The sequence below is a fragment of the Helicoverpa zea genome, chromosome 8 (genome assembly GCF_022581195.2).
Source record: "Helicoverpa zea isolate HzStark_Cry1AcR chromosome 8, ilHelZeax1.1, whole genome shotgun sequence".
Classification (NCBI taxonomy): Eukaryota; Metazoa; Arthropoda; class Insecta; order Lepidoptera; family Noctuidae; genus Helicoverpa; species Helicoverpa zea.
Genome location: NC_061459.1, coordinates 9,747,999 through 9,761,489, shown reverse-complemented (window position 1 = coordinate 9,761,489; position 13,491 = coordinate 9,747,999). Strand labels below are relative to the sequence as shown.

The 13,491-nt window shown below is 37.1% G+C and overlaps 1 protein-coding gene across 1 annotated transcript; it reads right to left on the bottom strand.

Annotated features, from left to right (window-relative positions):
* Positions 1-6,941: 6,941 nt before the first annotated feature.
* Positions 6,942-10,331, bottom strand: LOC124632787. Its single transcript, XM_047167747.1, has 2 exons — positions 10,166-10,331; positions 6,942-9,716 (listed from the first exon to the last, which is right to left on the bottom strand). Exon 2 carries the CDS (start codon positions 9,705-9,707, stop codon positions 7,395-7,397), a length of 2,313 nt encoding a protein of 770 aa, XP_047023703.1. The 5' UTR covers positions 9,708-9,716; positions 10,166-10,331; the 3' UTR covers positions 6,942-7,394.
* Positions 10,332-13,491: the final 3,160 nt, after the last annotated feature.

Here is a 13,491-nt window from a genome sequence, read left to right as displayed (position 1 = left end):
CACATTCTAGAAGAGTCCCCTAGATAAGACTGGTTGTCAGACTTAAAGACTGTCTGACTACCCGTGAAGATTGCTGAAGATGTTCAAATGACAGCTCAGACCTACAGTTTATTGTGCCGTCCGAAACCCGGTCATTGATATTAAAGATATACTTAGGAAGTGTATACAAACTTAGAAAAGTTGCATTGATACTTGTCTGACGTGGAATCAAATCCTCTTTTCCGACGTCAATCGAATGCATTTTTTTTTGTTTTTATAAAAAATAGGTAAATAGTCAAAGACAAATTGTCATTTCAAGTTGCCATCAGGAAATACCACCTCTCGTTTTATATAAATACATCGTAGAATTACGTAATGATTCACTATTAACGACGAATTAAAACAACCCTAAGCGACGTTAATTACCTCTACAGTGTTATAGCTCGATATAACTTAAGTTTCTCGTTTCGTATAAGTTAAAGTTATTTAATCATGACCCTACATGTATAGCGGTATTAATTAATTTTGTAAAGGTTAACTTATTAATACAATATCGTGCATAAACCGCTAAGTCTTAACACTAGGAATGCCCAGTGCCCATCAACTGCCTAGCCTTTTCTCAACCATGTTCGGGTCGGCTTCTAGACTAAGTGGATGCAGCTGAGTTTCAGTGTTTTACAAGGACCGACTGTCTATCTGACCTCATCAACCCAGTTACCCTGATACCATATTTCAAGAGGTATAGTCTTGGTAAGACTGGTTGTCAGACTTACTGGGTTCTGATTATCCGTAACAACTAAGATGTTCAAATGACAACAACAACACAACCTGCCTATATGAATACCCCGTATTTCCTTAACTCCACAAAAGAAAGCGTTGTTAAACATTATTTCAGTAATGTGTAGAACTTTGGCTGAAGAAACTTGTATAGAATGGCAATGCATTGCAATTTCAGTTGAGGACCAAGTTTCTAATTAGTGCTACGATTAAAGAAATTAGCGTACCTAACACACGTTTATGTATGTAAATGTCGCTTTTGTCTGAGGAAAAGCATTTTCGGTATGAAAGAAAGAAAGAAAATACGTTTATTCATTCAATAAACAATAATAATAATAATAAGCCCCGCAGGGCATCTGAGGCGGATGACGGGGAGTAGCGACCCCGCGGGGCTATATATCCGAGTGCTCCAGGGAGAGTATACTGTCCCCCATCTCCGGCTTGCCGGAGTGAAGCATGACGGGGGATAGGTCTCCCGCCTCTTGGCTTGCCTTCATCGGCCGGTCAGAGTGGAGTCGCTAGAGCAAGGTTAGTCCTGCTCGGAGGGTAGGTGCCTCGTGGTAAGTGGCGAGTGGGCCGGTGATGCTGGACCCACAGGGAGCGCGTGATCTGCGTTTAAAGTCCGCCGAGGTATCCTCACCCTTCTCAGCCGCTCATGTCCCTGTTGCCCTCTTGTTGCTTTTCAGTGACTGATTCCCGGGGGCCCAGTAAGTGAGTTGGCGAGTCTCCACCTGCCATTTTAACATGTATTTATTACATTGTCATCGGCAGGTGCCATAGTTCCTGGAGTTTTCCCATTCCTAGTCCATTAGCATCCCATCACAATAGCCCAAGTAGTTTTCATCCATAGTTAGCAATAGTTTAGCACAGAACCGGGGATTGTCCTTGGGTACATTTCTATAGTGTATACAGGGATAATCGTCGGTTTTGTGTCACCATTTCATTAAAGTTGTCTCAAAAGGGCTTCAGCGTGTTGGCTTCGGCCCCACGTTCGCCTCCCAAAAATCCGGGACTCTATAGTCCCGAGGTCTGGTAGAGACATACAAGATAATAATAAAATAATAAAAAAAAAATATTATTATTTTGAGATTAAAAATAAACCAACATATTGAAAAGTATTCAATTATGTCAGTTTCTCAAAATGGATGTAGGTAGGGGTCCCGTGCTACTAAGGAGCTGCTCCTCACTGATATGGTCATCAGCCAACAGGTTCGGCGATCCCGAAAGAATTTGTCGACATGTTGGATAGACTATAAGAAGGCCTACGACTCGGTCCCCCATACATGGCTTAAGAGGGTACTGGAGTTGTATAAAATAAATACAACTCTACGCGCCTTTCTTGCGTCATGTATGGAGCAATGGAGAACGGTTTTTCACTATCCAGGATGTATACAAATTGAAGGGACCGGCGATCCTATTAAGATCGAGCGGGGAATATTCCAGGGTGACAGTTTGAGTCCACTTTGGTTTTGCTTGGCCTTGAACCCTTTAAGCACATTGCTAGAGGGTTCGGGGCTGGGCTATCCTTTGCGGAGAGGGGGTCAGGTTATATCCCATTTGCTTTATATGGATGATCTGAAACTATTTGCCACCACAGAACTGCAGCTGATGAAGCTACTGAAGATCACTGAAAATTTCAGTAGTTGCATCAGGATGGAGTTCGGTGTGGACAAATGTGCAATCATGCATGTAGAGCGAGGTGGAATTGTGGAATCTGAGGGAGTACAACTCTCAGATTCTATAAACCTGAGATCACTCTCCGCAAATGATACATATAAATACTTGGGTATGGCGGAGGGGTTAGACATCAATGTGGCTGTCATGAAACAGTCATTACGGGAGCGTTTCTTTGGCCGCCTGAATAAGGTTCTAAAAAGTTCCTTATCAGGCGGCAACAAGGTTCGCGCCTATAATGGTTGGGTCATGCCAGTCCTGATGTACTCCTTCGGCATACTCAAATGGACCCAAACTGAATTGGATGCCCTGGATAGGAGAGTCCGCACACTGCTGACCGCAGAACGAATGCATCACCCACGATTGTCGGTGATGAGACTGTACATCCCACGGAAATGTGGAGGCCGAGGCTTTTTAAATGCAAAGACGCTCCACAACCGTGAGGTGTGCAGTCTCAGAGAATATCTTCTCAAAAGCGACGTGGGTATGCATCGTGATATGGTAGCAGTGGACAAAGGATTCACCCCGCTATCGTTGGCAAATGAGAACTGGCGCAGACCTGTGGTACTAACTACCCATGATCGCAAGGGGGTATGGCAGAGCAAACAGCTACACGGACGCTTCTTCGGGGCTCTTCATGGCCCCGATGTAGACTTCAATGCGTCCGTAGCTTGACTACGCTTCGGTGACCTATTTGGAGAAACCGAAGGGTTTGTATGTGCAATTATGGACGAAGTTATCGTGACGAATAAATGCCGGAGGTATATTATGAAAGACGGGATGGTTGACATATGTCGGGCATGTCACCATCGGGTGAGTCTATCAGACATATTATATCTGGTTGTTCTCGTTTGGCTAACGGTGAATATTTGCACAGGCATAACCAAGTGGCCAAGATCATCCACCAGCAGCTTGCTCTGCAATACAAACTTGTAGATCTTGAGGTACCGTACTACAGGTATGCGCCCGACCCAGTTCTCGAAAAGGACCATATTACGTTGTACTGGGATCGATCTATCATCACTGACAGGACTATTGCAGCCAATAAGCCTGATATAGTGGTGATAGATCGATTAGCGCGCCGCGCGATGATAGTCGATGTCACCGTCCCGCATGACGAGAACCTAGTGAAAGCTGAAAAAGAGAAACAAATAAAATATCTTGACTTAGCGCACGAGGTTGTCGCCATGTGGGATGTCGACACGGCTGTTATTGTGCCGATTGTCATTACGGCCAATGGTCTAATAGCCAAGAGCCTCGACCAACACCTCAAGAGGCTCTCGTTGGGCGGCTGGATCAAGGGATTGATTCAGAAGGCAGTACTCCTTGATACGGCGCGTATTGTGAGGAGGTTTCTGTCTCTAGGATCCTAACCACCGGTACCTTGGACCCTGTGCCCGATATCGGTGGCCATCTTTTTATATTTTTAAATGTTTTTTTTTTATTTTTTTTTGTAATTTAATATTTAAAAATATAAATAATATGTTGAAAGACAAATAAATTACTAATCATAAAAAATAACAGTCGTTAGAAATACGAAAAGAAGAGACGAATTACAAATTAAAAAACAGTAATGGGAAATATGTGTCACACCCCACGTGAAACGGCCCTTGCTCAGCATAATGCTGAGACCCTGTACAGGACAAAAGCCTCAGCGCTGATTTTCAGCGAGAGCCGAAAAAGCTAACGCGATGACGTCTGCTGTGGCAAGAAAAACGGTAAAATATTAAGTGGTAAAATATTAACGGTATGTTAAGTCTTGTTTTCTCTTCTTATAACTAGTATTGGTAAGAATCGTCGATCTAGACGCTGCAAGAGACTCTTAGAAGTGCCTCAGTCGTATGAAACGATTTTTGTTGGACAATCTTTTAATAACTTACAGTTACATTACTACTTAGAGATGATCAATGTCAATCAATCGAACATGTCTAAGTGTCAAGTCATGTTTATAAAATACGATTTCAAGAATTAAAATTATAAGTTTTCCATCATTACAAAAGTATTATTATCAAAAAATACATACAGGAGTGTAACACGAAACACAATAAAAATAACACTGAAAACGATTTCGCATATAGTGATTGGATTGGTTAAAAAGTCCCGACTCAAAGCCTTTTAAAAATGCATTGGCGCAAAAAATAGTGGCGCGACCAAATTTTTTAAAAGCCGCAAAAATATCGGCTTGATACGTTGACATTTGCACAGGGATTATAAAAATGTAATAATGGTAGTCAATGATGGATCGTATTTTATATATTCGACATGAAGTTGATGGCTGAATGGTAGATCAATGACTACCAGCATGACTGTCTCTGGCATTTCACAGGTGCCTTAATTTTTGATGAAGTAAACATTTTGAACGAAATAATTTCGGGTTTGCGTTGTAGAATTAAACTGTACTCGGATGGACTAAAATGAGGGCTGTTTTTTAAGTTTGCTATGAAGTGTATATTCGTTGATAGTAAATAGACTTTATAACAATTGATAGTAAATAGACTTTATAACAAAGTCAACCAATAGCAAAATACAAGCAAACAAGCAAGTTTTGTCTATGTCAAATCTTTTCTAGTAATAGAAACTAGTTTTCTCCAGTTTTTTGCAAAGAAAAAAGCGAAGCTCCGACAAAGCCTATTCAATTTAAAAGCTGACCTCTATTTAAAGTACAACTAACCTACTTATTTCGTATTTCGCAAGTACCAAGCCCGTCATCTGAGAAAAAGTTAAAAAAAATAGATAAACTTACCCGTGACCTAAATAAGCTGAGGTTTTAAGCATTTTCTTCATGTTGAGAAAGTTGGATTTCACTATTTTCACCATAAAGCCATTTGATAATATATTAAATAAAACTAACTACTTCAATTTTAATAGCCTCGCGAATCATTCTAAGCTGGAATGGGTTTTCTTTGGCAAGGACTTGTGGTTTATCAAATCTGATGTAATGCTGGGCTTTGTCAAGTGTGTGTTCACAACTATTCTTATAGGCAAAAAAGCTTAAAGACACCAAAAAACTTAACCATATTAAAGGTCACCAAGACAGCATAATCAATGTCAGTTCTAGGCCCTAAACATCATGGTTGTGACAAAAAATCTCAAGTTCCAGTCATTATCTCGCCCATCAGCCGATTAGGATCAGTAGCAAGCCACGTCAAAACCTTCATAGTTGACAACGCGATGTTATCTCTCGTGATTGAGCACTTTTTGTAACTATTTTAATTAGAACAGTAATAATTAAGTGGGTAATATAGGTTACCGGAACATTCTACCACACTTTTTGTCCATTTTTTTTAGCCAACAGTTTTTCTATTCAATAAGAGCGGAATGTTAGTTAACAGCATTTAACTATGAAAACAATGATACGCGAATTCGAATGTTGTTAGAAAAAATACGAATACCTAGTTTTTTTTTTTAATTTAATTTTCAACTGTTGCAATCAAATACAGTGGTACTGTTTCCTAGAACTGTTATAACTAATTAAATTTTATCTCTTTTATTGTTGCTTAAATCGATATCGATATATTGGTAGCAAAAACATTGGGACTGCACTAATTGTTCATTATTTTTCTGTAATAGACTAGAATAAATAAAAATGTTAACTATTTTACTAATGGTATCTTATGAAGTACGTATTTATGCGGTTATGTAAAAAACTACTGATCCAATTTGCAAAATTCATTCAGTTATGGATAATCTAGCTAGTGAGGGAGGCTAGACCTACGACATTCAAGGGAAAGCAAGGTCCAAACTAGATCTTAATTATTTAACTTTTAGAAAAGATATGATTTATTTATGCAGTCCATAATATATTTGCATCTCGTAAAAAATAATCGTTTAAATAAACCAGCTGCTTATCGCAAAACGTTCTTCTGCAATTCAGTATTAATAAACTCTCCTTAACAATAACAAAAATATAAACAGTGAGTCAAATTAGAATTTATTGCGATTGTTTTACTATGCTAATAGAAATTTATTCATTGTAATCTTAGGCCTCCCTGTATTGGGAAACAATAATGTTATTTTAAGTTTAAAATGTTTAAATTTACCTTTAATTTACCTCAAATTGTTTACCATTTCATACGGCTAAGATGGTGTTGAAATACCCTGTTGCTCTTGGGGTATATTAAAATAAAGGTTTAGGAATTTCTCTAGGGTATCAGAGGAGCGATTTATGGTTGAGGTACATCCAATTATAGGTAGGTATCGTCTTGAGGTCCGACTGTAATGAACCACTATGTGATCCCCTGCCAGTAGCGGACCTTTTATTACAATTTATTGGAATATCAGCAGTAAGAGAAGAAAAAAAATCGAAAGTTCAATTTAATCTCTGAATAAATCTAATATAATTTTGGTGTTATTACAAGTTAGAGGGTCTTATTTTGTACATGTTTCTACAACTGAAAAAAATTACATATTTTTAACTTCAAAACACATGAACTGTAAAATAAAAAAATAGAGAGTCGAGTACACTAAACTAAACAACAAACAGTTTCACTTATACTGTTTAACCCATATGGGTCATAAACAAACTTGGGTTTCAAAAATAAAAATAAAATCAAAGTCGTATTTTGTTTGGTTCGAATCAGCATTTATTTTGAGAAACATAAAATAATTATAATAAAAATATTCTCAGAGATCAAAGCTTTGATTTTAATTAGTTTTTCAATATTTTAATTTATAACTGTCCACAGAAAAGACTTCACAATCAACAGAAAAGACAAAAGTTGTAATTTGTCTAAATAATTCTAAACTAAATAAAAGAGTTTTATTAAAATTACAACAATCTGGCTGTATTAATCATCTTCACATAAAAAATGTCATAAAATAAACAATCCTCTCGTTTTGAAAAAATAATGAATTTATGTCCACAGAAGGGATTTATTTTCGGTTGACTTAAATCAAACATAATGTCAACCAAACTGAACGTAAAATAATATAGAAATAAACATAATGAGACATATCATATTGTTTTATTCGTCATCGCCACTATCAGTGTAGGGATCGACAAAAGGTTTTTGAGACTGCTTAGGTCGTACAATGAAGTCGCCTTCGCTGCTGCTGTCTGTGGGCAATGGATGACGATAGCGAGGTGTAAAAATAACATCAGAGTCATCAGAGTCTGAAAGGAACTTGGATCTCTCATCCTGCAGAGGTAAAGACACGTCTGAATCATCAGAGTCTGGCAGGAAACCAAATCTTTTACAGGGACGTGATGGGACATTATGAGAAGTACCTCCATCAGGTGTAATCTGATCTGACCTATAAGTTATTGTAGAAGCATTAGCCGTGTCTTCACTTCTCGGAGAAACGTTCCTTGCGTCAGCCATACTCAAGGGACTATGCGTTTGTGTATTATTGGACGGAACCTTTATCTGGCCAATTTCAAAATGCGGGCAAACAGCATTAGATGCACAAGACAGACAACTAAGCCTTCGGGCATGTAAAATATTTGGATCATTTTGATTCCAAGAAAGTTGATGTATCTTAAATGTCCCTTTATAAGCTTTCATCGCATTTTTATCTACTATTTCTTGAATGTCTTCAATATTTGGATCCCCAATTCCGTAGATCTCAATTCCTTTACAGTTCTCTTTTAGACATAACATAAGTGAGTCATAGTCAGACACATCTTTGCCCATCGCAACCGAACTGTCGCACAGCCTTTTTATGCAGCCACCTACTCCGTCTGGAGCACCTTTGCCATGCCCCTTTTCGCTATAGTGCCAAACAATATCGGTCACGTCATTTAATTCTCGACTAATGAATTTAACAATTAAAAGAAACATAGTTTTGTTTCGGTATTGGGTCGTTGGGCCGTCACTCAAAATATGTAGTTCTGTTAAATTTGGACTGAGTTCTTTAATTCGCTGTAGAATTGGTTTAAGGTGGGCACAGATCATAACAGGATCATGGCGTAAATTTTTTGAAATAGAACACATGGATGTAGTTTGGAAACCATTATTCGGAAATTCTGCCGCGCTATAATAAACGCAAGTATGAAGAGACAATTGAGGCTTCGAGCCACCAAAATGAGCCGACTGAACCTCAGCACTATACTTACAATTATAGTTTTCGGAAAAGTCTACATGCAACAAGCCTTTGGTAGACGTTAATTGTTGTTTAAATGTTTGTATTGATCTCATTTGATGAATCATATTAGCTACATGTTGCATGAATACTGGTAAATTTAAATGTAATAACTTCACTAGCGCACCTATCGTAGTTTTAACAGTTTCTTTAACACATTTCTTGCACTTTTTCTGTACACCTTTGATAACTACATCCACGTCTTTTGTAACCCATCTATCATAAGTTATATAATCGTTTTCGGCAAAGTTATTAAAATCAATTTTCTTATAAAGACAGCTCTGACACTCTCTCTCTAAACATTTAGGAGTCAGTGTATTATTACAACACAATGCCTTAGCGGCATCGGATGCAGATCCGTAAGAAACAACTTTCGATTTTTGAAGTGATCGAATTATGTGATCATTATTTTCGTGTAACGTACAGAGACACGTGTTTCTTGAAGCTGCTTTTGGAAACAGAACCCAAAAAGGTCTATATCTCCTAAAAGTCTGATATGAAATATTAAATCCTGTTTTGAGTTTAAATATTATGTGTAAGTTTAAAAGTGTGTCATTTAGTAAACGAATTTGCCTTTTGCTTTTTTTCCTAGTTATTGTTTCATTTTTACCTGCAGTTAATCTACTATATTCGTCATTTATTAAAAAATCATGCACAGCTTTTCTTATATCCGTTTTCAAGACTTTATTTCTAGAACTCGACTTCGATGCTTTCTGTTTTCTTTCTTCTAGTCTTCGTATTCTCATTCTATACTTTTTAATTACCTTCCCCATCTGAAACACCTTTTTCTTTAAAGCCTCATTTTCAGCTTTTCTTGCTCTTTTATTTCGGGCAGCTACTGCACGTCCAGATTCAACTCGCGAGAGTGAGGAAGACGGACTTGCCGGTGGAGTATTTTCTTGTATAAGTGATTCAGTAGCTTTTCGCATCTTTAATAATTGTCGCCGTTTCTTCGATTTTTCGCGCCACATTTTTCTTATTTGCCGCTGTTGCCTCGGTGTAAACTGATCAATTGTTTTAATATCTCCTCTATCCTTTTTCTTATGGTATCTTTCTCTATCTTGTTTGCGTATCTCTTCAACAGCAGCTTCAGTTAACTTAGCCCGAGCTCGACGCATACTTAATTTTTTTTGTTCACGCCGTCTCATCTTTTTTTCTTCATCAGTAAGATTCTTTAGTGTATTTTTTCTAGGCATTTTAATTTACTGAAACAATGACAATGAACCATGTACCCACACCAAGCCAAGCATTAAAAAAGACATAACACGTAAATGCAACACAATATTGGTAAAAAAGTCCCATAATAAACATGACAATAAATATATTATACATGGCATAATATCCTATGCAAAGTAACAAAAACAAATGCTCTAGCTGTTCAACACATAATTTGTTTGCAAAAAGCAAGTTTTAGTCTTAATAGATGTCACTTCTGTGGACACAGTCTTTTCCGTGTCAATGTCCACAGAAAAGTCTACGTCCACAGAAGTGACTGTCTACGGAAAAGTTTGTCCACGGATGAGAAAATCAATCAAATCAAGCGTAAAAACACGTCAAAATTTTAGGTTAGAATTTAAAAAGCAATGCTTGTAAAAATGGCGTCCCATAACAATTGATGTTAATAGATTTCCATAATATTTGATAAAACACTTACCGTGGTATCGAAGTCACAGAAAAGTCGCAATGATCTTTTATATTATACTGAAATAATCTTTGATTTAAGCAATTTTTGTTTTTTAATTGACGGAGCGCATGCAGACCGAAACCAAGGTATCTTAAACTGACAGCGATTGAAATGTTACCAGTTCAAATAAACAATTTAGGCTGCGTTCCAAATATTGAGAATTCAAACATTGTATATACACACATCAAAAGTGTCTAGGGATCAAGCATTTTTATGCGGATTTCTTGAGATTGAGATGTGGCTTTGTAATAAATTTATGATTTTATAAATTTATATGGATCCTTTTTGGTGCATTTCATAATTTGAATCAGGAACTGTGAATCAAATTCGAGTAAAAGATGAAAATCAGCTGTCAATATTTTCCCTATAAACACATACAACGCATTGAAGACATTATTAGTGCTACTGTTTCCCTACTACTGATTAAAACCAACGTTATTATGGAGCGGCGACGTCATTTAAGCAGGGAAGAAATGCTCAGAGCCGTGGGAATGATAGAAGCTGGTTCCCGGCAACGTACTGTGGCTTTAGCTCTGAATACAAGTCAGAGTGTTATCAGTCGACTTTGGACACGTTACCGAAGCACTGGTACCGTAGCTGAGCGCCATGGAGGACGGTATCGCTGCACCACACGGAGACAAGACCGATACATTCAAATCTTAACTCGAAGAGCTCCAACAATAACCGCCATGATGTTAGCCGTGAGGCTTCATCACTCTTCAGGGAACTTAATTAGCGACCAAACAGTCAGAAACCGCTTGCATGAAGTGAACCTTCATTCCCGAAGACCGCTACGGGTACCACCTATAGCAATGCACAATCGTAGGATTCGATATCAATGGGCTCTTGAACACAGAAATTGGGCAGAAGAACAATGGCGTTTCGTGTGCTTTTCTGATGAGTCTCGTTTTGGTATGAGACCGGATACAAGACGTATACGACACTGGAGAACCCCTGGACGCCAACAGCGATTAAAATCCTGCCAGGAAGTCCATCCTTATAGTGGTGGAACCATCATGGTATGGGCGGGTATTTGGATCGGCGGAAGAACTGAGTTGATTTGGATCAGAAGCAACCTCAACGCTCAAATTTATGCTGAGACGATTGTATCAGACGTCATCGTTCCTCTACAAGTGCAAATCGGTCCCTTATTTCAGTTAATGCATGATAATGCACGACCGCACACCGCAAGAGTTGTAAGACAGACTCTCGCGGCAGCTAACATCAATGTCCTGCCCTGGCCTGCTCAGTCGCCAGACTTGAACCCGATTGAGCATGCATGGGATATGCTACAGAGAAGAGCTCTGCCGAATATGGAGGGTATCCAGTCGCAAGAAGACCTTTTTTTGTTGTTGCAACGAACATGGGCGGCCATTCCACATCGTGATTTGGATGAACTCATTTTGAGTATGCCAAACCGATGTTCTTGTGTTGTTAGTGTTCGCGGTAGAAACACGGATTATTAATTGTTTAAGTTACCCAATAAACTTTTAAAGAAAACTGTTATTTCAGTCTTTTTTTTCGAACTTTTGTGTTAGTGTTTCAAATGTCAAAAATCCCTTTATTAGGAAAATGGCAAATTTCTTTATTAGTGCAAAGGTGACTTGGTTTATCGTTACTGTGACAAACGAAAACACTTTATTTGATGAATCCTTAAAGAAAATTTTAATTAATATCAATCAGGAGAAAAGTTATTGCAAAAATATATGTTGATCCCTAGACACTTTTGATGTGTGTATTATGACCACGGAAAGAGTCGCGGACCTAATAACAAATTGTTCATGTATCATAATTTGAAGAAATTTTATTTAAATATTGTATAACAGTGGAAAAATGGATTTTGATTATATTAATAACGGTTAAAAGAGGTGATGTATTAGTATTTGTAAATTATTACATTTTAATTTTGATCATGAAGTTTGAAACCGCGTTTGGAAACGGTCCACGGAGGGGTACAAAAAGGATGTTTATATTTTAATATTTTTAAAACTAATAATTAAAATGTAAAAATTACCTGGTAAATTAATGGTGTACACTCATATTAAATAACTGTAAGTATAAATATGGTTGATTTACATTGTTTTAGTTAAGTTTGAGTCAACGCACACATAATTTTAATGTTCTGTTTATGACCCATTCAATGGGTGTACGCGGATATTTTGAGCGAGTACACGCGCCACTGAGCGCATAGAACCTTGTCACTCCACGTTAGCATTACTGAAACTATAGTGTATTTTGTTCACCATTTATTTGTTGCTACCCACTTTACGAGGCTTAACTTGTTCGATTATGTGATTATGCTTGTTTACTGAGAATTAAGTAAGGATTGTTTGTTAGATTTTGGTAATCAAGATTGATATGTCATTGTTTTCGTGTAGAGATTTTGGTCGAATGTTTGTTTCATTAGTACCTACACTACACTTGTCTTATTAAATACTTATACCACTTATATGTACAGGCTTATTTACTAGCAATTGTTGTAATTGATTCCTTCCCTGATATTACGCAAATCGTAAGAAATAAATTAGCACACCCCTACCTACCTAGTCCGCTTGCTATTGTATGTGAAGTGAATACTTAAAAATATTGCATGTTTTAAACCAATGAAAAACTGATTAATGAACAAAACTTAATGAAAACATCTGTAATTAACTAACACGAGCGTGGGATAAAATGATTAACATTAACTTGCATAATTATTGTAATAAAATATTGCACTGTGGGCAATCTAATTAAAAAACCGAAACTGTTTGCAATTGACAACTCATTAAACAGCAATGCATTTTAAATTATGATTTATGCTAATAGTATCTATATAATTTCTAATAATGTTATGACATATCACTTTTAGAGTAAGACATTAATCATTTTTGTATTAAACGAGACCAATTAAAACGACATGTTCTTTGATATTTTATGTCCGCATTTAAATTAATTTGTTATATAATGAAGTCGTAAGTTAAAAACATTGTAATATGAAGGTATTATGCAACATGATTATTTAAATTTATGCAGACTGAACGAATTTGCCTCGTTCAAATGTCATCGATTGTTACATCGGGCTACATTTTTTTGTACAAGTTTTTTAACACATAAAAGTTCTAGATAAAACCTCTTTACATATTCAGAAAGATTTTTTGTAAATCCTATCTTAAAATAGTTTTGTAAAGAAAGAAAAATGATTACCAAAACCGGCCTTATTTACTCGCAACCATAGAGTATAGCAAATCTTTTTACAATTTATGGCGCTATAGCTACGTTCGTTTTCGTGCCCCTAAATTAAATGTCCTAGTTGG